Source organism: Melospiza melodia, chromosome 9 (genome assembly GCF_035770615.1).
Source record: "Melospiza melodia melodia isolate bMelMel2 chromosome 9, bMelMel2.pri, whole genome shotgun sequence".
NCBI classification, from domain to species: domain Eukaryota; kingdom Metazoa; phylum Chordata; class Aves; order Passeriformes; family Passerellidae; genus Melospiza; species Melospiza melodia.
The window spans coordinates 10,181,895-10,206,742 of record NC_086202.1 but is presented as its reverse complement, the minus strand read 5'-3'; the positions used below and the strand labels follow the sequence as shown (position 1 = coordinate 10,206,742).

Here is a 24,848-nt window from a genome sequence, read left to right as displayed (position 1 = left end):
TGAGAGGTAACCACAGCATGTATTTAAGCAACCTCTTGCTGCAAGAAAAGCAAAGAATACAAAAGCTTTTTCACAAATGAAATGCATTCCTTGATGTGTCCAGGTTCATGCATTGGCTGGAGCAGGTGGGATAGACAATCTCCTACTACTGGATCTGCAGAAGTTCAAGCCTTCCACACACGCCGTGGCAGCAATGGGAGGAGGTGGAGTTAATATGGCTTCACAACAAAAATGGAAAGTTGGGGAGCAAGAATTTGAGGCACTCATGAGGATGCTGGACAACCTGGTGAGAGCACGTTGCTGGTGCTGTAGTCCTGTAAGGTTTTGAGTGTAGGATTAGCTTTTGTAAAGCAAATAATTTTTTAATCATACTGTTTCTGACAGCAGTATCCTGTCTTAATAAGATTTATAATGCTTTGAGCTTCAGTTTTGTCCCACCATCTTACAAATATGTAGTGTGTTTTACTTAATAATAAAAATCTTTAATTTTTTAAACATTCTTTTCTTATTTTTCTCCTCCACAGGGATACAGAACTGGCTATGCCTATAGGCAACCATTAGTCAGGGAAAAACCCAGACATAAGAGTGATGTTGAGATCCCAGCCACTGTGACTGCCTTTTCCTTTGAAGATGATTCAGTCCCACTTTCCCCACTGAAATTCCTTGCACAGAGGCAACAGAGAGAGAAGACAAGATGGCTGAACTCTCCAAACACATACTTGAAAGTGAATGTGCCTGAGGAGTCCTGGAATGGGGAAACCAGTCCCAGGACTAAGATCACGGTAGGTTGATGTGTTGGACAGTCTCTTTGGTTTTTACCCTACTTGAAAGTAAGTTATGCATGGTTTATATGATGAAATCTTGACTAGGATTAGCAAATAAGTTTATTGAGCATATTAAAATAGGCTTTTCAGAGCCTTAATGACATTGGTGCTAAGGGTCTCCTCTCTTTATGGAGAGAGGGGTTGACTGCAAGAGTAACACTTTATGATAAAATTTAACAATTATTTTCACAATTCTAACCATCTCTTCTTATTCCTGAAGTAGAAAACAGTTTTTCTACCACTTCTTCTTGTGCTATTAGTTATCCACCAAATATAGGTAGGCTTTAAGTCAACCGTGGGTTGTTCTTCTTTCATATGAGGGATACACAAACTCTAATTCATTTCTTGCTGTCCTCTTTCTATTTGTGAGCCTACTGAAAACAGCTGTTGAAAGGTCTGTTCGTGCTACAGGCTTTCAATGATGATGAAGATTTTCCCCCTCCTGCAGCTCAGCAAGATGCTTACACTTCTTTTCCTGCCTGCAGAGAGGTGGCCCTCGTGGGACTGCAGAGCGTGTTAATGCTCCTCAGCTACTCCCAGTACAACTGTAAAAGCATCAGCTCCTCCTGCTGGCAGGCTGGCAGGTTTCTAAACTTGAGCTGGGGGAAAAAACCCTCAGAACCCTGCCTGAGAAGGGAAAAAAACTGTAGTCAATGTGTGGTCAGCAGAGATGGAAGCTGGTTGCTGGTTGCTCTGGATCTACATGTCAGTTACTAGAAAGTGTGATCCTTTCTAAATACAGCATCATTAATACACAGCTAACACTGGATTTTTCAGGAATATATGTTAGTATTTACAAAAAGTAGTCATGTTCAAGGCAACTTAAATCCTCTTGGGCAAACACACAAACCTGTAAAGGAATTGGGGTTATTTTTTTAGGTGTCATGTGGAATTGAAAATAAAGTCAGAAAGTCCTTTCTTGATATCTCTTCTTTAACAGAAAAACAACATAGAGAATTGTTCCTTTCTACCATACTGGGTATTTTAGCTTCTGTCTTTTTTTTTTTTTTTTTCCTTTTTAAGTGGATGAAAGCTGATGACTCCTCTAAGACTAGTGGAGGAACGCCAATCAAAATTGAAGATCCAAACCAATTTGTTCCTCTAAACACAAACCCAAGTGAAGTGTTGGAAAAGAGAAATAAGGTAAAATGAACTGAAAATTGTAACATTTCCAAATAAAATTATGTGTTCAAGTAATGATTCAGCAGAGCTGTAAAATAACATTTTCAAATGTTTTGATTTTATTAAGAAGGTTCTTACATGATATGTGATTTTTGGCACCAAAAACATGTATTTAAATGTGTGATATACATAAAATCTGTAGATACATATGCAATATTTATATATTTAAATCTTGAGTGTAATAGTCTGATGAAAGATGAGTGTTAATTCTGGAAATGATAGATTGGGACTGGTAGTCCCTGTTATTTAGCATTTTATTTAGTAGATAATTAGGTGTCAACACCAGCAGAATTGCTGTGCATCATCTGCAGCATGATTCAATCTCAGACTCTAATCTTGTTCTGTTCTGTTTTAATTTGCTTAGTGCTTGTTAAGCTGGAATTTCTAATGGCAGTAAAAAAAAAAAGAAAATGAGAGATTATTGTTGGATCTCTCTGTAAACAAAAATATCTCTGCCTTTCCCTTCCAGCATGAAAGACACTGATTATCAGACTGACCAAATACTCCACCCTCAGCATAACTATATTAACAGATATTCAGGACACTTTTCATTGGATTGCATATCTTTTTCTTTCTTGGAAAGCACTGTATCAGTGTCCTTGGGGACTGAAGTGGAGTTAGAAGGAGCAACTCCCTTCCTCAGAACTGGAAAGGCACCCTCTGATCATCCAGAGATTAATAAGACAAGTCCAAGGCAATGATTTTTAAATTCATGCATGTCACTGGCTCACAGAGAGTTTATTCCTAATTCTCTGCTGTAGGATTTTCTTAATAAGATCTGTATTGGTATTCATATCTGATCTGTCAATCTCTTAAGCTCTGACAATTAGAAGCTAGGGCTGTTAGTTTAGGGAAAACAATCAACTATTCACAGAAGGAAAAACTTTACCAACCTTTGTGACCACAGAGTTTCCTCCAGTAGCTGAACATCCATCCTTTATGAGGGGGAGAGGACAGCTCAGGGGCTGTTCCTGGGAGCTTATTTCTAAATGTTGGCTTGCATGAAGTGCAAGAACTGGGACTGGGGTAAATATTTGTGAGTACTGAAAGAGCCAAACAACATATGCTGTGTATTCAGAGGTGGAAGAAGAGTTCTTCATTTTTAGGTGCAGCAGCACACAGCTTGACTCTCCAGCCATCCACTGCTGCCTGTGTTAGTGGCTTTGCAAAGCTGATTGGCATAGGGTTTGTGAAAGAGAAATATCTTCTTCTAACCTGGTTTGTTTTCTCTCTATAGATAAGGGAGCAAAACCGATATGACCTAAAGACAGCAGGACCTCAGTCTCAGCTGCTCGCAGGGATTGTAGTGGATAAAAAGCCAAGTTCAGTGAGTACAACATAATTAACTAATTTACAGCTGTTCAGGTTATTTGGCTGCCTGTCTTTCAAATGTCAGCTTGGGCCATTTTTGTTCTGAATGTTTTGTTAGAACTGATTATTTTAATTCCAGTTGTTGAGGTGTGATACATCTTATTCATGTTTCATTTTAAAGGTTTAAAAAGTTACTTTCAAATTAAGATGTGCATGTTAAGTTTGCCACCATTAATGTTAATGAAGTAGGATCCTTGTCTAAGCTCATTTAAGTGAGAGAGGAAGAACTTTGGAATGCATGGGGCCAAAAATAGCCTTCATTAGTCTGTGGAAGTGATGCTAAAGATAACAATTGAGTCCAAGAAGTAGCTGAGTTAAAAAGGTGGAATGTGACAATGTGAAAGGCAGCCTTCATTAGAAACAGGCTTCTTATTGGGAGAGAGAGTTTCCACTTTCTTACCTGGCCATATTAATCTTTTCTTGAATAGAATATATTCCAAACACTATAGATATTCCTAGTAAGATTATCCAAAATACTGTGGTGAATCGGAATTCTAGAGTTTTCAGCTACCCAACAGTTAGTACATCTGTGTTTTAATTCTGTATTCCCTGCCAAAACTTTGTCATCAAACTTTGGCCAAAAAAAAAATACCTGAACTTTTGCTTGTTGCTTCATATTTTTTAACTGTTAAATTCTGTGGCTTTCTCTTCCCAGCCAGTGCAGTTTGATGATGAGCACGCGCCGCCAGCACCGCCCAACCCGTTCAGCCACCTCACCGAAAAGGAACTGGAAGAGTACAAGAAAACCATTGAGCGCAAGCAGCAGGGCTTGGAAGGTCAGCAGTGTGGTTTGAGTTGCTGGGGTTTACATTTTAATAATAAGCCTGAAAATATCTACTGTAAAAAATGTGTACATGGTAATTATTAGCATATACTGCTGGCAACTAGCTTAGGGCTAATCATTCCTTGAGGTGGTAGAATTCTTTTGTTAAATGCGGTTCGTTCTTTTATTTTAGTTGGTGCTGAAATTAAAGCATTAAAGGTTTGCAGAGAAATGGGGTTGACTAAAGCACAATTAACCATAATGAATTTTTGTGTCAGAATCATAGAATAACTTAAGGTGGAAGAGTCCACAAAGGTCATCTTAATCCAGCTCCTCCTCAGAGCTGATACCAAAGTTAGATCAAGTATCCAAGTCTGTGCCCAACTGAGCAAAAGTTTACTGAGATGTTTGGCCCTGGCTTCTCTAATTTTACTTCTGTTCTCTCAGTGTGCAAGTCTCATCTACTTTCACTTTTCATATCTTCTTCCAATACTACTGTTCCATAGAGAATTACTAATTCAGAGTTGATTTTAATTTTTAACAATAGCACTTACTGTGAATTCTTCTCCACTAATACTGTGTAATAAAACAACTTTGTCACACTCAGGACATAGTGTAATTGCTTACTGTACCAGCAGACTGTGACAAGATAAAACCATGGGGCTTGGAATGCAGTCCTGCCACCTTTTTTAATGCTTTCTAATAAAGAACTAATATATACCAATTTTTATCAGATAAAACAAATCCATAATTCTTTAGAGTTTCAACTGTTTATTGTAATTTTGTGTTGTTGTCAGCATGAGCAACACAAAGCTGTAGCAGACCTGTAAATCTTGTAGCATTAACACTGACACTCTTGCTTGATTTTCACTTTTGCTTGGCTACTAACTCACATCTTGTCCTGCAGATGCTGAACAGGAATTATTCTCAGATGACGGTTCATCTGTGTCACAAATTCAGTCACAAACTCAATCCCCGCAAAATGTCCCAGAAAGATTAGAAGGTATTCCATGCAATTTCTGTTTGATGCCAAGGGCTCCAATAACCCAAGTCCTCGACTCTTCTGCTGCACTTTTACACTTGCATGAAGTCAACTGAGTCAAAAGGAACCCTCTTTTGCAAAGTTTGGGTGGTACTCTGTCCAGAAAACTATTTTTTCCCAATTTTTTCTAATACAATATTCTCATAAACAGAAGACAACTCAGGGCGTGCTGAAACTTAGATATTAACCAGGTGGAGCAAACAGATATTATATTGGATTTTACTAAAAATGATTTTTTTAGTAAAAAAAACTTTGCCTAAGACTTTTCTAGAAGTCTGAGTAGGCATTTTAAAAGGCATGTTCTCCAATGCCTTCTGTATGGATTGGCTGTGTTTTCATAAATCAGTCTCTTGCAGTAACATGTAATTCTCACTGTGCTTTAGGCTGTGTATGCTGTGTAGACTGTATTTGTACACACTCTATACAGCTTGAGCTGTGTATGCACCTGGCAGAGATAAGGTTAAATTTTTCAGCCCATTTTCCCTTAATGTCATTTTGACTGTGTTGTCTGCTTACAGCAACTAAGATTGTGGATAAAAGGGAAAAAAACCACATCTAAGCCCTTCGGGTTTCATTCTTTGGATCACAGTCCAGACTCTCAGGCTGTGTCTCAACACTGGGTTTTTTTGCATGAAAGTGTACATAAATAATTGCAAAATCATTTGCTCTTTCAGAAAATCATGAGGATTTCTACACCCAGAATGCCAACCTAATATCTGTGGAGATGCCAGTTGTGGTGGTGAATGGGAAGGAAGATGCACATGACGTGGAAGAGGATCTCACCAGGAGGGTCAGTCAGTTGAGTACTGTGGAGAGTGTGGAGATTACCATTAAAGGCTCTGAAAAGATAGAAGAGGCTCTGTCCCCTGAAGGGTCACCTTCCAAATCCCCTTCAAAGAAAAAGAAGAAATTCCGCACCCCATCCTTCCTGAAAAAGAGTAAAAAGAAGGAGAAGGTGGAAGCATAAGTGCAGTTCTGTGGTGAGGAGACATTGCACATTTTAAACCTTTAAGTTGACCATTAACAGCGTAGTGTTAGGGGTGTGCAGTAAACTGGACTTTTAACCTAAACAAGTAGAAACTGGAAGAGGTTTTGCTTTAAAGAAACCAAACAAAGAGACACAAGAAAACCTTTCATGTTAATTGCAAATTAATTCATCTCTCACTTAGCTGTGTCCAAAATTGCTATGAGGGTTGGAAACATTGATTAGTTTCATGTAGAACTACACTGGCAGGTGCTCAATTACCATCATAGCAAGGTCAAATACCATCACAGTATGCAGCAGCCAGTTCTGCTCAGAGTATTTTGCAGACCTGAAAATTTTCAGTACAGTTAAAGTCTTTATTAAAGTTGCTGTTGAGTGATCATATGACTTTTTAAAACTGCTGTCTCATTTGGAAACCAGATCATACATTTTTGTATTGTGGTTTTTGGCCATATATTTTATGTTTCTGTACCCCTATTTGAGTGGGTACATATTAACAGCACACCTTTACATCTTTTTTAAGATTAGCTCATATAGAAATAATATACACTGGCACATAATACCAGGGGAAAAACTGTGTAAGAGAAAGTTTATTTGGAATTATACAAAATGTCTAAAGATTTCCATTATTCAATAACTTTTTTGCCAAATATTTCATTTTAGTGAAATATAATTTTTGAAGACTTCTTTTTTATTCTATCAGTTGGGGCGGGGGAAACCCTTATTTTTCAAGAAGGGGGATTTTATACACTTAACATTGATAATTTAGTTTAACTGACAAAACAAAAAGAAGATTTTATATGTTCAAATGTTTGTATACCATTCAGTATAAAGGTATTATAAGCATGTGAACCAAGCATTTAATAGTTAGAGTGTATTTAAGAATGCTTGGTTTAGAGTATACTTAAATATAATTCAGGAATCCAGGGACTTCAAAATCAAAGGATAAAAGCATATAAAATTGAACTGGATTCATGTTTAAAAATTATTTGTGGGTTGTTCTTTTTCTCTCTCATGGTATTGCTAATGAATGAAGAAAAATAATCTCTTAACATAACCAAATGAAGGAAACAAAAATGTTAAAAGGGAAAGTGAAATAGTAGGGAAATAGGAGGAGACAAAGAAAGTAAAAGTTCGGTGATTATTTTTTTTAAATATATGATACGGATTGCGGGATATTTTTATTAAATCAGCAGAGTGACATTTCCATATTAGATGTTTTAAATAATTTGTATGGATTCATGCAGAGTGCAACACTTTGGGTTTTTTTCTTCAGTTTCATTCAAGTTGTAAAAGGGTCTCGTGAATCTGTGTTGTCCTTTGGATGAACCCAGAGCAAATCAGCGCCTAGTGCCATGGGTAAGGGTGGTACTGCCACTTACTCATTTTTACTTGTGTTGTCATTTTAGTACTTTTACTGTATTGTAAATACAAACTAAACATAGAGATTAACATAGGGGTTTCTTCGCTGTGTCAAATGTCTGTAAATCAGTCATCCAATAGGAAGTACATCTTTTAAGATCCATGTGATTCCCAAATTACCGGTTGAAATATTATACAATATATAATTGTTAAATATGGCTGGAGAGTGGTTTGGCATGCAAAAATGTTGATTATAGCATGTTTGGGGGCTGGTTAGCTTTGACCGTGTAAGTGTGATAATGCAATGTTGGAATGGATCCTGGAAACAATTTTCTAGCTGTCACTAAATACTGGAATCAGTGTTTTTAATCATAGTGGAAACTTTCAGTTGCTTACTTTGTTTTTTTATGTTCTACATTATTTGTGTTGTATTACAACATATGTAGAAACAGTAACCTGTGAACTACGCTTTTCATAACTTTTTTAAAAATATATCTAAATGAATGCAATGTGCATAAATATTTTTTAAAATGCAACCGTGAACTATTTGCACCTTTTGCTAATGCCTCTATTTACTTGCTTTGGCATAAAGAATGAGCCAGCCAACTCTTGTGTCCTGTGGAAAATATATAAATGTTATCTGAAATTGCTCATAGATGTAATGCTAATTAATGTTAAATCACAAATAAACAGTATTTTAAATAGATGGATTTCATATAGCAGCCTTTTGTTTATGCACTTACATCTCTTGCTTTTAGAGAAGATGCTTTGATTTTGCACGTTGCTTCTCAAAAATTTATTCTGGAGAGGATTTCTTGCTTGTGCTTATCCTGAGAACTCTGCAAGAAAATGACCTGATCTTGTGTTGAACAGCTTTTGTCTCTGTCACAGGTGCTGGAAAGAGGACAGGCCCTTGGTAAAAAGCAGGGCACTGCCAGGCAGTTGTTCTGAGCCCAGGGGGGTCAGTGCTTGCCCATCCTGGGCTGCCTCCTGCTCTGCAGCACCATGGCATCACAGGTGACATGAGGGACTGGGGTGGTTTTAGTGCTGAGTAAGTACAGAGCAAGGAAATAGCTCAAAGAAATTACCCTTTTTAATTATTAGTAAAACAAAGGTTTCCTTATAGAAAAAGCTTAATGCAAAGTTATTTGAAGATATCTGTGTCACGCCCTGCCAACATATGGTGTATGTCGGAGCCTGTGAAGCTGCAGGAGTTGCAGTGTTTTGTTTTTGTAGCTGTATCAACTCTATGAAATGTCTTTAAGGACTGCACAATGTTTATTTTCCTTGTCCTTCCACAAATCAGCCTTTTGTTTCTGTTTACAAGAAAGTCAAAATTCAGTCCTCTGAGTCTGGTGACAGTTTGATGAACTTGGTCCCTATGTCGTAGAATAATTTTGGTTTAGCATTTTAAATAAATCTTGACCAAGATTTTAGTATTTTTCTGACTATAATTTGTCTCCAGAAGCATCTACAATCTTTTTAGTGCTGCACTAATGTGTAAGTAAACACTGTATCCACCCAGAGGAGTGTCCACTGTAAGGCCGAGGGCATACATAATTTACTTCTTCAGGTTCTTTTTATTCCCATGAGTCTACAAACCACATCAGACCCTTCATTTTCACTTAAATCTTACTCCTTCACAGTGTTACTTGAAGGATCTGAGATTCTGCAAGCCACAGCATGGAAATAAAGTAGAAATAAAGGATGCCTGTTTGTAACAGGCATAATAAACATTAAAACTTAAGTTTTGGGATGTAGGTGCCCTTGGACAGATAAGCTTCAAAATGGATCATTAATATGGTAGGAAATATTTATTGTCATTAGGCTGCTTAACCCAAGAGAGAGCAATAGAGAGAAGCAGTGTTAACTGTGAGGAATTGCGTGCAAGCTACCAAGCAAGAACATTAAAAAGGATTGATAAAGCTGTACATCCAGGTGATGGCCTGTTGTTGTCTTTTACAGACTTCCAGCTGTTCTGGAGATAAGTGTTACATAGCAAAGCAGATTTTGCAGAATCTGCAGAATGAGCTGTGTCAGGCTTTAGATGGCACAAGGAGACAGAATAATGTCATGGTTAGGGCTCTAATAGACCATTTTGACTCATATTTTCCTGCCTTGCCAGTTGAGACCATTACACACTGTTGAGCACATGGCAGAAATTGCTGTCATCTCTGGGGCAGGTAGTTGAGAATTTTCTATTTTCTGCATATCTAGTTTGCAAAACTGTTGAGTTTTCACTATTTGAGCCCATGGAAACTTCTCAAAACAGAATGTGCTGTGGTGTATCCAAGGACAGTGAGAAAGGGCCCAGTGTCCCATGCTGTGCACGTGGGTCTGATGGAAACCTCTGACGTGAGCACCGATGTTCTCTCCCTTCCTTTCTGCACACTGGCAGGGAAACACATCCCTCACCCATGGGGCTGCTGTGTGGGTTGGTGTTTGTCCTTTCAAAGACTCAGGGTGTTCCCAGAGGTGCGGGGCTCTGGAAGGCCGTGGCCAGGAGCTGCCTAGCTCTGTGTGTGTGTGTGGGCAGCTGGAGCGGGGCCAGCCTGGCCGTGGGCATTGCCATGGGCACAGCAGCACACTGGGAGCACCAGGGAGCATCCAGTGAGGGTGGGCACTTCTGGCTTGCTGCCTGTCCCACAGCCTGCAGGAACTGCTCTGCCAGAGACTTGCAGCTGGGCCAAACTTGCACAGACTCCTGGGGGAACAGTAGAAAGCCCATCCTCAATATAAACATTGCTCAGCCCTTCGCCACAGTTTCTAATCTCAATTGCAAAGCTAGAAATAATTTAAGTTTCCAAGAGAAAAGATTGACAGATTAGAATATGAAAAAAAACTTGTGTTTTTGTACAGCCTTGTCCTTTGGAAGTGTTGGGGTATGACAGCTGTACTTTTTACATGTGCCAGCAGTACATGCAGTTTTCACGTGGAGCAGCACACAGCATGGACAGCTTCAGTCAAGTTTGATCAACTTAAACGCAAACTAAACAAAGCCTGATGATGGGAACTGGAGGTTGAACAAGAGTTCACACTCTGAAATTGTGGCTGAGAGTTCCAAAGTCAAGCAGAGCCTCTGGGAGGTGGGAATTCAAGCGGCCTTTAGGTGGCATCAGACCCTCGCGTTTGCTGCCTTTGTTCCCTCCCCGCAGTCGCAAAGCCGCCAACAAAGCGCTTTCAAAGAAGGTATTTTTGGTGGAGATTTTGTGGCTTTATTCCAGTTCCAGTGCAGAGAGATGAAAGCAGACATCTGGCTGCCGGACTCATTTTCTATATTGATTCATTTCAAAATCCAGCAATGGAGCAGGCTTTGTCAGGGAGGCAAGGCTCCTCCTCTCCCCTCCATCCTTTTGCAACCAGCTAAGAATGTTGAAGTTTTTTTGAACTTGTTAACTCACTCCACTAAGCAGAATAATATCCATTTGTTCAGCATTTTCTCTCTATCAACCTTACCCACAGGCCAGAGAGTTCTCAGTGGTTCTGGAGGGTGGGGCAGAAGTCACAGGAGACCCAGTGGAAGAGCCCTGGTGCCAAAGGTCCCCGCACCCTTCTGTCTCACCTGCTCCCACATCCTGAATTCCAGGTGCGTTTCCTTTCACATTTGCAGTGGTAACTCGATACAACTGCGTGTCTCTGGACTCTGCTGGAGCTTTTGCAAATTTTTAATTTGCAAATGTTATTTGTAAAAACAAAACTTGTGCCCTGGGTTATCAGGATGGTGAGTGGTTGAACTCTGTAAGGAACAAGTGAAATTCTCTGGGGTGGTGACGTGTTCCTGGGCATGGTCCTGACCGCTCCCAGCCCTGGCTGACATTGCCAGCTGGTGCTGGCTGTGACCTTTGGCATGTCAGCTGCTGGCTGCTCTCTGACCTCCCAGACACAGCTCTCATCCCTCTCCTCCCAAAGGTACAGAAAGTTCAAACATCCACTCAAGTGAGCTGCTTAACTTAATGGCCTGGCTTTTACAGAAAGGCTGAGCACTTAGCCATGCCAGAGAGAGCTGCAGAGGAGCAAGTTGTTGAGCCCTCAGCTTCATGCAGTGACAGCCAAGTAATCCCTGAACTGCAGGGGAAATGCAGCCCCCAACATGAGCATTTTGAGCTGTGCTTGAGGACCTTGCAGGGGCTGAATTTCTCAGTGGAATCCTGTCAGCTCAGGCCCTTCCCTCTCCTCCGTGCCCTAACTGGGGTGGAAAAGGAGAGGTTGCTGCAGATGGCTGAATTTCTGTGTCCAGGCTGTTGAGAGCAGCTAACTGATCCCTAATAAACATGCCATGGGCAGGGTCTCTGAGTGTTAATGGCAGTGTGGGGACCTGCCTGGGCTTGTCTCTTGAGCTGGTGTTTGGCACAGCGGCACTAAAGCTCAGGGACACTTCAGGTCCCTGCACAATGGCCATGTGGGGCAGACATGTACCCAGACAGGTGCTGAGCACCTCAGAGGTGCTCCAAGGGACCAAAGCCACCTCATCTCCTGAGTTGTACCTTTGCTGGGTGCCAAAAAGGACCTACAGAAAACTCTGAACACACTGCAGCAGCTGCAGTTTATACACAGTGCTTTGCCCTTGGATGTTGGACACTTTTAGCCCCAATCCTTCTTTAAGTGGATGGACAAGACAGAAGCTGGCTGTTAAATGCACTCAGCAGAATGGGAATGTGGGACAATAACTCCCTTTCCCGAACAGGAACTACCAATTTCTTATTCCAGTGAGTATAAGCATCCTCCCCTTTCTAGCAGGCAGAGGTGCAGTGTTTTCAATAGTTACTCTTTCCATCTGGCTAGACAGCTCTCTCAAACACCAATACCTATAATTACATATATTATGTATATTTGTATATACATATTACACATGCTAATTATATCCACAGAGGCATTAAAACATTTACCCTGCTTGACTTCAGTTTTATTTTAAAGTTGGCAGCATCCAACCAACATTAGGAATATGCTGTATAAGTAAGTAGAGTTTATTTAGATTTATTCAACAGTGTTTACAACTAATAAGTAACCACATCCATTTAAGTCCTGATCTCCTGGCTGGCATGTCACCTACATGTGATCATTCACCTTCAGCTGGAGCAGCTGGTTCTTCCTGGGTTTATTTAATGGAGCTAACTTCACAAATGACCTGGAAGAGGCACATTGGGCAGAATTTGCTCTGCCACTGTCAATCTAATGGGAGAATATTTGGGCATTGGAGTAGTTTTCTTATAAACAGATATTTTGGAATGTCTTGCTCCACTTGGCTTGGTTTCTGCCTTTCCAGTTCCAGTATGGGCATATTCCCATAAGAAGAGGAGGTCTGGCAAGCAGGAAGCATTCCCCAGTGTCAGCCCATGCCCAGGACATGAATTAAATAGCTTGTGCTGCATGAAGCCAGACAGGCTCTTGGGGCAACAAGAGCACATGTGCAAGTGCCACTTTTGGCAGCTGCCTTTAATTTGATAGATGCAGTTATGAATTGATTTTAGGATTTTGGGATTTAGACAATGCAATTCCTCCAGTCATAAAGGAATGACAGCACCTCTTAGTGTGGCCAGGGGCTGGGATGGCTATTTCCATGGCCCAGCTCCAGTATGGGAAGGATGCTCCTCCCTGCCAGCCAGGGGCTGTTGGATGCCCTGTGCTGCACTTTGGGCAGCAGGGACAGCGCCAAGTTACTGATGGCTCCCTTCATCCCTTTACTCCCCTGTTGGTTCAGTGTCCATTTCCTGTCTCTGAGCTACCTTGCCAGTCTCATTGGTGCCTGTGCCACCCCAGTTCACTCAGCTGTGGCTGCCAGAGAGCATTTAACATGGCAAGGGAGAATGGGAGTGTAACTGAGCTTCTCTAAACGTCCCTTAGGCAGAGAGGTGAAAGGCCCCTTGGGTGGTAACAGGTGAACAGGAGCTGCTCCAACAGCACCAAACCTCTGCCCATTCCTGCCTCCAGTCCAACACCTGGGAAACAGCACCAGGGTGGGATTTGCCACCAGCCAGGGCTCACCTCTACTGTGCTGGCAGACAAGACAAAAGTCACCAGAAGTGAGGATATGTAGAGGGATAGGATGTATGAAAATAGTGCAGAAGGTAATCTCACACCTGAGGAGTTGCAGCTGTGCTGATCACCAAAGATTAGGAACAGACCTGCCCTTAATGGGCCACAGCTGTGTCCAATAAGGATGAGTGCTACAAAAGAGTGGGTTGGCTGGGTGAGGGGAGAGATGGAGTTTGTTGGCTGTCCTGTGAAGATGGTGGAGTCAGTGCTGGGAGGAGCTGCATGTGATAAGTCACTGAGAAGGTATGGGAGCTTTGCAATAGGATGGTAACAAGGATGTGCAGTAAGTCACCAGCAGCTCCCAGAGAGCTGATGAGCAGGAGTGAGGTTTGCTGTTACGTCAGCTGCTCCCAAACATGTTCAGGAGCACTGCTGCACAGGAGCAGGACCTACCCCCAACCTCCCCACTGATGGGTGCTCCCAACCACCCCCCAGAGAAACATGCACTGGGGTGCTGTGCAGCCCTTTGCCATTGCCCACACAGAGAATTTGGTGTGGTGGAGCCTTGGAGGAAGCCAGGAAACATCCCATGCCTGCCCTGCCTGCCAAGGGTGCAGCTCTGGAATGGCAGTGGGGCCACACTCTGGGCACCCCCTGAGCCCCAGGCTGAGCCCTTGGCCAGGCTCTCCAGCCAGCCCATCCTGCTCAGCTGGGGGCTGACAGACACAGACTCCTCTTCCCTCTCTTGGTGGGATAAAAACCACCCACCCTATTGTTCACAGCCATCCTCTCAGAGTTTATAAATAAACCCCGTTTCCCTGCTGTCTTTGTGCTTTCCCATTTTGACGCAGCCTCGATTTCCTCCTGTTCCAGAGGCCTTCAAACAAACAGCTCCTTTTTTTGTTGTTGGTTTGCTTCCTCCCAGCCTGTGCTGGAGCAGACACCAGTGCCTGTGCCTGGTGCCAGGATGCCGAGTGCTGGGACAGGGTTATCTGCCAGCTTCCCATAAGTTGCCCCATCTTGTAGGTGTGGGTGTTAATGTGCAACTTGGTGGCAAAGCAGCTGGTTTTATTGCATGTGCAGCATGTTAGCAGTGGGAGGAGGATGCTGAGCAGTCTGGGGATGGGACATGGGAGCCTGGTGCAGTCCCAAACAAGTCTTCCCTCTACAGGGTGAGGCAGAGCAGTCAGGCTCCTTCAAATCCAAGCATGAAGTGGGTGAGCCAAAGGATTCACTGCTGCCCAGAGAGCATCACGTCTCCACTAGCCTAAAAATACTGGAGTGTTTAATTTGAGGTGATTCCCCAATTAATTTTAATGGTGATACCTAATTTCTAGGCATTTTAAAGCACACTTCTTGCTGGCAGTTTGCAACCCTTTAACAGCAATTCTGGTTACCAGCATCTTTTGGGTAAATATTTAAGGAACACTAAAATCCACCCATGGTCTATATAACTGCCCTTCTCTCTGTATCAATATTGGGGATTGCTCATGTAATACGTGCTCTATTACATGTGGTCATAAAAGCAGGTCTGTGGCCTGGGCCAGAACAAGGAAGGGCGTGTTTTGCTTTTTCAGCACTTGCATTGCAAGGGCAGGCTAATTTTTAACTCTCTCCTAATATTCACAGCATCTGAGTGAAACCAGTCCACTGACTGGAGCCTGGGGTAGAAGCAGAGCTGGAGAGAGCAGGGATGCTCTGAGCATCATGGTGCTGTAGGGTGAGATATGGGAATGAATGAAGCTTTCCCTCTTTGTTCCTTTTCGACCACTTCTGCTGAAACCAACCTGCTGAGAAACACTGAGGGCTAGCAGAGGTGTTATGATGGCCCTTGTTAAAAAAAACTGTTGGGTTTTAATATCCAGCAGGGTCATTCCCAAGCAGAAGTGAAGCTGCCATCTCCCCTGTCTTAACCGCTAAGGTTAAAAAAGAGCAGAGAGAGAAGTCTTAAAATATCTTGACACCTGAAATTCAGGAAGAAGAAAAAGACAGGCCAGGCAAAGGGATGTGCTGAGCTGTAGCAGCACGTGGGCCGCCCCTGTGCTGGCACAGGCAGCCCAGCCCTGCTGACGGTGTGGGTGCTCATGACTTCACCCCGGCTGCCCGCACTGCACTGGGTGTCTCCAGCTGTTTGACATTCCCCTTCCTCCTCCCAAGGCCGAGACGTCTGTCTGTCCACATCGCGCCCATGTCTGGAGCCAGCAGCTCCAAAGGGGAGCAGAAGGAGCCGGCAGAGCTTCCCCACTCCGCTGCCTTTGTGTGCAAACCGGGTTTATCTGTATTGTTTGGCCAGCGCCAGCAAATTACAGCCTGCCTAATGCGTCGTTAGGGAGAGGCAATTAAATACCAACCCAACGAGTATTGCGGCCAGCGTGACTGGCGAGAAACAGCTGCAACCTGCACGGCAGCTGGGACAGACGGGTGGAAAACACCAACCTCTCTATTTGTGTCTTTATTTGTGCCTTTGCTCTACCCTCTGCCGTGTCTGGCCGGGTGAAACCTGTGCAGGGCAGGGTTAGGCAGGGATTGTGCCTGGATCCGGTGAGTTTTCTCTGGTTTGACTCCAGCCCAGTGGCTGGTGGTGCCCATCCTGTGTGGCGCTGGGTCAGGTCACCAGAGGTCACAGGACTTTTGCCCTGCAGCTTTTGCCCTGCAGAGCATTCCTCCAGCTGCTTTGCAGCCCTGTGGGCTGTTCTTGCAGGCACATCCTGTACATCCCTCTAGGATTTAGGGCTCCAGCTCAGTTTCCCATCAAATCAACCCTGGTTTTCTATGGCATCTTCTTCAGTGCCCTTGTGCCCGAGCTCCTGACACTGAGCTTCTGTCAGTGCCACCCCACCTGCAGCCTCCTGTGCTGTCCCCAGGTGAGATTTTCTGTCCCCTTCCTGCCATGATCAACAGCACATTCACATCTCTGTCCCTCAGCCTCCAGTGCTGAATCACCCCAAGTGTTTTGTACACCCCCAATCCTGTTGCTAATCCTGGACACCCTAATGAATCATTTTTTCTCTCCAGATGCTGTGAGCACTCATGGGGAGGGAGCCATTTTGCTGTGGCCTGGAGTGTTTTCTTAGTGTTATACAAATAAACAGGGGTGGGTTTGAACCAGGACCTCTGGAATCAACTTCCTGCAGGTGCTGAGGGAATTTCTGGGTAGATTTAGAGGGCTACCTACAAGCAAACAGCATCTTTAGGAATCACTGAAGTGATGTTCATGGTGAAGTGCTCTGGCACCGGGAGCAGGCAATGAGAAAATCATCACTGGAGTCTCGAGAGAGCCAAGGATTTAAGCTGGCTGTGTGGACCAAGTCATCTGCCACCAAGCCCAGGCATCTGAAATGCAGAGCAGATAATCTGTGCTGCTTGCTGTTACCAGCTGTCTGAGAGCCAACAGTCCCAGGTTTATAGAGGGTTTGTGAGCCCTAAACAAAGGGTGCACAGGGGGTTCCCAGGAAGGGGAATACCCATGGCAGGGCAGCGCATCAGTAACAGAGAACAACCAAGTTCCTGCCAAAGCCATTGCCCACAGTCAGCTGCTGATTTAAGCAAGGGTATCTGCCAGGTTGGCCCTATCAGGAACCCACAGTCACTCTTTCCTGCCCTGCACATTGGTTTGGGGCGTTTTATGTGGTTTTACTCTGCAAGTTGTTTGCTCTTTGGGGGATCCTACAGAATCTGAGTCCTGGGGGTAACAACAGACACAGGGTTAAAAGTGCAATGAACGGGTCATGCTGGTTATTGTCTTTACAACCTGAGATTTTTCTAGGCCAGGCAGTGCAACAGATCAAATGTCTTCTCCAGACAGGTGTCTGACAGCACAGTCAGAGTCATCATCAGTGGAATCAGAGCAGGTGGGGATTAGGGAATGGATTGCAAAGTGAGTAATGCACTGGCCAGGCAGGGGAGCCGAAGGGCTGGGGGCATCACCCCCACTCAGCAGAGCTGGAACCTGCACAAAAGAAGGGTCAGGGCCAGCAGCAGAGGGTTTTGCTGTGACATGCCTGCCATGAGATGTGGGGATCTCAGTCCAGTGGATCCTGTGGGATTGCTGTGGGCAGCAAACCAGGGGCCAGGATGCTGAGACTTGTCCCTGGTGCTGCTACAATGATCAGCCACGGCCAGGGTGGGGACAGAGGATGCCAGGCAGGATCAGCCTGGGAGGAGGCACAATCCTTCTCCTTGTTACAATGACAGAGGGCAGAGGAAGATGAGGAGGAAGCTGTAGGGAAATACTGGGGAGAGGAAATATCTTTTAAATCTCAGCTAATGTTGGCACACAAACAAATGGGTATTAAGTGGTGGGGGCTGCTGGGAGACTGAGAAATTTGTGAAGGGGATTATATGACGTGGCTGCTCAGAATAGTTGGATAAATGACCCAGCCTATCCCCTCTGGTTTTGCCCTCCCCTTATGGCACCAGGTGCTGGGAGTAGCAGCAGGGCTGGTCTATTTGTATTTGAATATTAAGGTGTCAAGCAAGTAAAAATGAGAAAAATTGCATCTAAACACTGGTGTGCTTTTTCTGTTCTTGGTATGCACCAGGAAACCCTCCTGCATCAGCTTCTGGGGTCAAAACTTGCCTGCCAGTGGCCTGCAGAGGTGCAGTGAGCTGTATTGGAGATGCTTGTAAGAAGTGAAGGAAATCATTAGGCAACAGCAGCTACCCTGCCAGAGCCACGAGCTGTCTCTGAATGCATTGCACGGAACCAGCAGAGCTGCTGGCGCTGGAGGCTCCCAAGGTTCCTCCCAAAGCCGAGCTCCTCCTGGAAGCATTGTCCCCTCCAAGCCCCCTTGCCCAGCTGGTGGCATCACTGTGGCTCCACAGCCAGGGGCTGCCTTCCCCTGCCCACTGTGCAGTGGCATTAGGGACAAGAGCAGCATCCTTGTGCCCCCTGGCCTCCAGACCAACCCCAGCAGCCTTTGCCCATCAGGTTCCTGCAGTCTGTCCCTGTGCACTGAGCCTTTTTCTGCCTGCAGGTGAGCAGTAACTCCAGGTCTGAGCATGACCTCTTTAGCCCACATTTTTTTCTGAAGTTTAACAAATTTTTAAAGTTAAACCCTCATCCAGCCTTTTATTTGAGATGACCAGCATTCCTCCTCTCCTTTCAAGGGAAGAATGTAATTTTTCACTATTATTTAGTTGCTGCTGTTGCTGGAGTCAAGTGGCAGCTGTGCCCTGATGGATTTCCCCACATTAACATCAGACCCAGGTACCACAAAGCCCAGGTTAGCAATGAAATCCCAGGAAACCAAGGAAAACTGTGAAAATCAGGATGTCCTCTTTGTAGAAACTGTCTGGTGAGTCCAAGCTGCAAAAGCTTTGGCAAAGCAGAAATAAGGAATTGCTGAAGGACAGTCTGGGGAGGCCAAAACTGATCCCCTGCCCCTCCAAAACTCTGGGCATCATTTCTGCATCCTCCACCTTGGGGTGGGGATGGCTGGAAACCTCCCAGGACACTTCCCCTTGCAAAGCCTCTGCCTTTCTTTTCCTCTGGACTTTACCTCCTGCAGCCAGTTTGCCAAGACACGAGGCCTGAGGGGGTGAAAGGGAAAAACGAGGCACTGAGCAGGTGCAGTCTGTGCACAACCCCAGAGATGCCTGGTTTCATAGCAGCCACCACCTCAGGAAGGCCATCCTGAGCTAATGCATCAAAACACAGGAGGCTGTGTGCTATGACATCAGTTAAAAGGCTGAGTGGAGGGACACAAAGCATTCCAAAGTGAGAAGAGGATCAAACCTCTATTGGGAGGTGTGGGATCCTCTTTCTCTGCTCTTCCCACAGCAAATTCTACTGAGCTTGTCCTAGTGGCTCCTCAGCCCCAGCCCAGAAAGCACAATCCCAGAAATGTGTTGGATGTCACATTACTGAGTCTAACATAAAAACTCAAAGCTGGAGCATGCAAAATTGCACACTGAGAATGTTACAAGATCCTCCTGCCTGGAGCGATGTCAAATGACCTTCTCTTGATCTGCCAGCCCAGACTCAAGGATCAATTGGTGCACTCCTAGGAGTGATGTAAAGCTTTCAGCTGAGCAGATGGAGAACTAGACCCTCCACTTGGCTCTTTTCACCAGGGGAGACACTCTTGGACCTTTTGCCACATCCATCCTCCCACCTGCCTTAGCAGGTCCCATCCATGCCCACCCACCCAGACCCACCAGGAATATTCAGCATTTAATCCACCCACCAGGAGATGTGCCTTTTTTCTGCTGGCACAAGGCAATTTCAGACCATATGTGTGCTTTCCCTTAAGGGTGGGCAAGAAAAATCCTTTATTATTTTTATATCAGAACTGCACGGCAACTACAGTGAAAGGCCAAGTGTGAACAGCAGAGAACTAGTAGGAGCTGAGAAGAGCTCGTGCCATCTCCCAGCCTCTGAGACAGAAAACCTACTATTTATTACAAAGATGGAGACTGAGGAGGGCAATTAGAAGGCTGGGGGTAAAATAAAAAGCTTATTGTAAAAGTAGAGATCATAGGTTTGCCTGATGAAAGCTGAGATCAGGGGGCACCACACAGGATTTCAAGGAGGACCAATCCCTACAGGATTGTAAGAAGGGATTTCAAAGGAAATTAAGTAGAAGCTTTAGAGGTACTGACAGGATGAAACTGTAAATAACAGCATCATAAATGGACCTGAGAGAAGCAGTATGGCTAGGCAAGGCAGGACCATCACCACTATTTGTAGCTCAGTTATTTCCAGCACACACCAACAGAGAGCACCAAGGACAGATCGCAGAGGCGATGTGGCAGCGTGGGCAGGCAGAGACACCCAGAGAAACCACGGAGCTTCCTGAGCCCCAGCAGAGGATCAGGAGGGCTCAAAAGCCTGAGGACCCAGCCTGCATGACAGCTGCTGGAGCAGGCACCTGAAACCCTGACAAGGGCCTTTCTCCTGGAGCAGCCCTGAGTTATCCTTGTTCCATTCAGGGAGCAGCGGGGGAGTGAAAGGCCATTGTAATGGTGGCTTCGTAAGAGGGCTGGATGCAGCCCCCCACTCTGGGCCTGGCCAAGGGAGAGGCTCTGACAGCACCCCTAAGGACATGGAGCCCTTAGGGATGCAAACATCTAGCAGCCCCACAGAAGGATATGTGGCCCTGCTGTAAATCACAGTCCCATGTCACGCCCTGGGACAAGGGACAGCAGGCAGCAATAGCAGGTGGCAGCCAGGGCCTGCAGGACAGCCTGGAGCCAGTGCTCCTGGGGAGAGCTCCATGTATTAATTATTGACTAGTGAAAGAAGAGATATGAGATTTCACTGACCTCTGTGTATCTCTGTGCAGGCAGATCTCTGCACCCCAATTAAATCATGCTTGGGCAAGGAGAGGGGTGGTAACCTGCACTCACCACTGGGTTGGGGCCACAAGGAGTGATGCCAGTAAACACTAAAAACTTCCTGGGTCCGACAGCAAAATCAAGGTTTAGGAGTCACCCAGGTTTCATAAGAGATCTCCTCTCCCTCCAGGATACAGCTGCTCCAGACCAGCTCTAGCCCATCCCCACCACAACAACTGTGTCCATTAAAAAAGGAAAAGAAGACACGTAATAGCCTCCAAACAATTTTTCAGTACCTTTGTATCACTCTTGTGCAGCAAGAAATGCCTGCCCATGGCAGACAGGCAGCACAACTATCACCTGGAAAATTAGTTAGTCCTTCCAAAAGGACTGCAGCAGACTTTTAAAGGCAGGTGAAATTTTAAAGGGATTACATTTGGATTAGCCTGAAAGGAAAGAGAGCAGGTGCTTCCAGGAGCTTTTGCAGACCAAAATCCAGGGTTGTCTTGGCTCCCACCCTTTAAACCCCTCTCTGAACCCTGCCAGGTCTGTCCAGGGGCTGATTTACACTGGTGCTGCCACTGGAACAAACTGGATGGATAACACCTGTGCTGTGGGGAAACAGCTGCTATGTGTGACACCAGCAGAACAAGGTCACAACACACCCACCAAAGGGGATTGAGCATTTGTGCTCAGAGCAGTGGCTCTGTTTTCCTCTGTTCAGCCCAACATGGGCACCAGCCACACACACGAGGTGATTCCCATGGCAAAGGGGAAGGGATGCCCTCTCTCTACCCCAGGGGTTTCTCATGGCTCCTCACACTACCAGACAGCTTTGTACCTCAACCCACACCTTGCTATGTTATGCAGCACTGCAAAATAAAGCACTCCAGCAACCTTACCTCTTATCTAATCCAATCCCCAAATGATGGGGTGGATACTTTTCCCACTTTTACAGGTGTGAATTTGGCAACATCCCTGTGGGCACCCAACCTCTGCACCCTGCCCTTGCTGTGCCACGCTGAACTGAGGGCAGTCTGCCACACCAGGCTGCTGATAACAGGTGCAGGGATGTCCCTTGATGTGGCAGCTGCCTTGGCCCTGTGCCTGGAGGCAGTGGTGGGATGGGATGGGCTGTGGGGCTGAGCCAGTGGCTCCCCAGCTCACCCCAACTCCCACAGCCATGGGCCCATGGGGCTGCACTCAGATCTTCCACTTCTGCCTGAGAAGCAGCTTCCCCATCGCCTTGCAGAGAAAAGATAGACAGTGAGACTTCAGGGTGAGCTCAAAGGTTGAACAAAGTACAACAGAAGGGAAATAAAGAGAGCATGCCCTTAAATGGCTGTATTTAGAAGGCTGCAGTGGGTGAGGGTGCTGGACCATGGCTGCTGGATGTGCAGAGCTGGCAGTGCTGCAAAACTTCTTCCCTTATCACTCCTGTGTTGCCTCTCTGATTCTGGGTGCTTTCCACTGTCCGTATGCCCTAAAGCCTCCATTCCTCTTAAGCCAGTTCCCTTTGAATACATGCCCTTGGATCATTACCTTGTACTTTTCTCTGTGGAAGTGCCTTTAAAGAGAAATTGTCCTGGAACTAAGCTAGAAGGGGAAAGGATGAAAATTATGATTATTCTGGCTTCAAACCTGGGAAGTCGCTGGGAAAACTGGTACCTGCTGATCCAGACCAATTCATACAAAGCATTCAAAAATCACTAGAGAAGTGTTGTGCAGGTGCACAAGGAGGACCAAGAAATGCAGCAGGTAACAGAGGATGCTAGGCACAAACAAGATCTACAGTATGGACTCTGGATGGCCAAACACATCCTCATCATCTGGGAGAGCACCTGTGATTTTTAAATCATCTGATTTTAAGCAATCTGATGCTGGCTGCCTCTGATGCCTTCGGTGTGCTTTCAGCAATGACCTCTTGTACTTTAAGGTGAGGTCATGGAGAGCCTCCTGCCCGATGGCGAGCCAGCAGAGAGGAGCCCTCAGTGCCCAGCCAGGCTGGACAGCTGAATGTGTCCAATGGCTGCATCTGGGGTTCACTAGAGCAATCCACCCATCAGCTCAACCCCTGCAGAATTAGAAAGCCAGGGACTTTCTGACTGATGTTTTAATGGGAGTGTTTGCCCACGCAGGCTTGTAAAGCAGGAACCGTGTCTTATCTCAGCTAGTCAGTGGAATTAATAAAATCCAAGTACATTCTGAGTCCTTCACCTGCCTGGATGTGTCCTATGGCTCAGCCTGGCTCCCACCTCTGCTCAGCCCCTGCTTTCCCAGCTGGAATCCTGCTCTTAGGGATGGCCAGTCCCTGCGGGGGCTGAGCCCACCCGAGCCTGGCACTGCGTTCTGTCCCGCCCCACTCCCGCCACACCAGGCTCTGCCTTCTGCCCTCCCCTTCAGGCCACGGCTAAACCCAGATGATGCTGTGCGCCCTCCCCCCGACGCCATCCCGCTCTGGGCTGCCGAGCGCAGCGATGGGACGAGCCGTGGCACTGTGGATGTGGCAGCAGCCGTGCGGTGCTGCGGGCACGGAGGAGGTGCCGTCTTCCCGCGGGAGGGGCTGTGCTGAGCCGCCCTGCACGGGCAGCTGGCCCGGCCCCGGCATGTGCCGTGGGAAGGCATGAGACCGACCAAATCCTGCAGCCACGCTTCCCAAAAATAGCCCGCTGCCCCCCAGCAATTGGGCGCCGCGGGGGTTTCATTGCGTGGCTGCAGTGTCCCCTCTCAGGTGAGTCAGGTCCCCGTGATGCTGCGGGCTCCGGGTACCATTGGCATTACTAACACAGCCTTCCTAAACGCCACCACGACCTCTCTACTCCGCTCTCCGGCCCGTTCCGGTCCCTGCGAGGCCGGTGAGCCCGGCGAGACCCACGGCAGCCCGGTGTGAGCAGGTGCCCACGCCCCAGCACATCTCCGGGGCGATGCTGCTCCCCAGCCGCTCCCACAGGGCTCTTCATAGGAGCCAGACCAACCCGACCGGCCGGGCAGGAGCGGGGCTTTGTGCTGCAAACGCAGCGCCGTGCTTCGGTGCCGCTGTCACGGACACAAGGGGAGCCAGGAGGGTGCTGGAGGTCACTTGCGGCCAGCCTGGTGCTCGTGGAGTCCACTCCGCATACCCCCTCAAAATTCATGGACCCGAGATTGCAAATGACTCCTGGAAGTGCCAATCCTTGCCCTTCTCCTCAGTCTGGGTCAGGTCCTGCACTCTCTCCTCGGGGCGCAGCTGCTCTTTCTCACCTCCCTGACTGCAAAACAAGGGCAAAACAAGCTGTAGTGTGCCCGGCCCTGACCCACGTCTGCAGGGATGGGTATGGAGGGGGTGAGGGAGGCTGGTGCATCCCTTGCCTGCTCTCCGCCTTCGATTTACTTTGGAAAAAAATAATTTATTAATTGCTTTTAGAGTCTGCACCCAGAGAGAGCTTTCTGGGGGACACTGCATAACAGAGGAGTAACGTGACATTAGGTTTAATGCTAGTGCTTCGTGCCGAGGGGCCCCTTTGGAGTTCGGGGCAGTGCTGGCCCCATCGCCCCCAGCACTGGGCGCAGCATGGGCTCCCCAGTCCGCCTGTCACGCTGGGTCCCTGACCAGGGACAGACCCTGGGGCAGTGGCGGGAGGTGACACGGGGTGACAAGAGGCAGGGCAGGCTTGGCTGCGCCTCCGCGTCCTGGGGGCGGGTGCAGCTGGGCCCCCACCAGTGCCACCATCCCCGGGGCACGGTGCCACCGCCGCCGGCGCCCCTTTCCGAGCGGTCGTTCCCCCCGCGGCGCTGTGACACATCCCGGCGCTGCTGACCCGCCGGTCCCGGCCCGGCCCGGCCCTGCCCCGCCGGCCGCCCCCCCGCGCCGGGCGCCGCGCAGCCGCCGGCGCTCGCACTCCGCAGGCGCGGCCGGGCCGGGCCGCCCCGCCGGGGCGCGGGGGGGGCGGGACGGCGGCGGCCCGTGGGGCGACACAGCGGCGGGGCGGGCGGCGGCAGCGCTGGGACCGCGGCGGCCGCCGGGCTCGCCGGCAGACGGACGGACGGACGGACGGACGGAGGCAGCGCAGCACGGAGAGGCGGCGGGGC

At 46.8% G+C, this 24,848-nt stretch overlaps 1 protein-coding gene across 4 annotated transcripts in view; it reads left to right on the top strand.

The window, feature by feature from the left end:
* ADD3 (adducin 3) overlaps nucleotides 1–8,235 on the top strand; it is a 92,020-nt gene extending 83,785 nt beyond the window's left edge. For 3 of the 4 annotated variants that reach the window (XM_063163225.1, XM_063163227.1, XM_063163226.1), the window contains 7 exons: nucleotides 104–286; nucleotides 525–782; nucleotides 1,848–1,967; nucleotides 3,244–3,333; nucleotides 4,033–4,153; nucleotides 5,048–5,143; nucleotides 5,857–8,235. In XM_063163225.1, the coding sequence (XP_063019295.1) occupies nucleotides 104–286; nucleotides 525–782; nucleotides 1,848–1,967; nucleotides 3,244–3,333; nucleotides 4,033–4,153; nucleotides 5,048–5,143; nucleotides 5,857–6,149 (1,161 nt within the window). In that variant the 3' untranslated portion in view covers nucleotides 6,150–8,235. The remainder of the gene's footprint in view (nucleotides 1–103; nucleotides 287–524; nucleotides 783–1,847; nucleotides 1,968–3,243; nucleotides 3,334–4,032; nucleotides 4,154–5,047; nucleotides 5,144–5,856) is intronic. The other variant, XM_063163228.1, reaches the window with a different exon arrangement.
* Nucleotides 8,236–24,848: the final 16,613 nt, after the last annotated feature.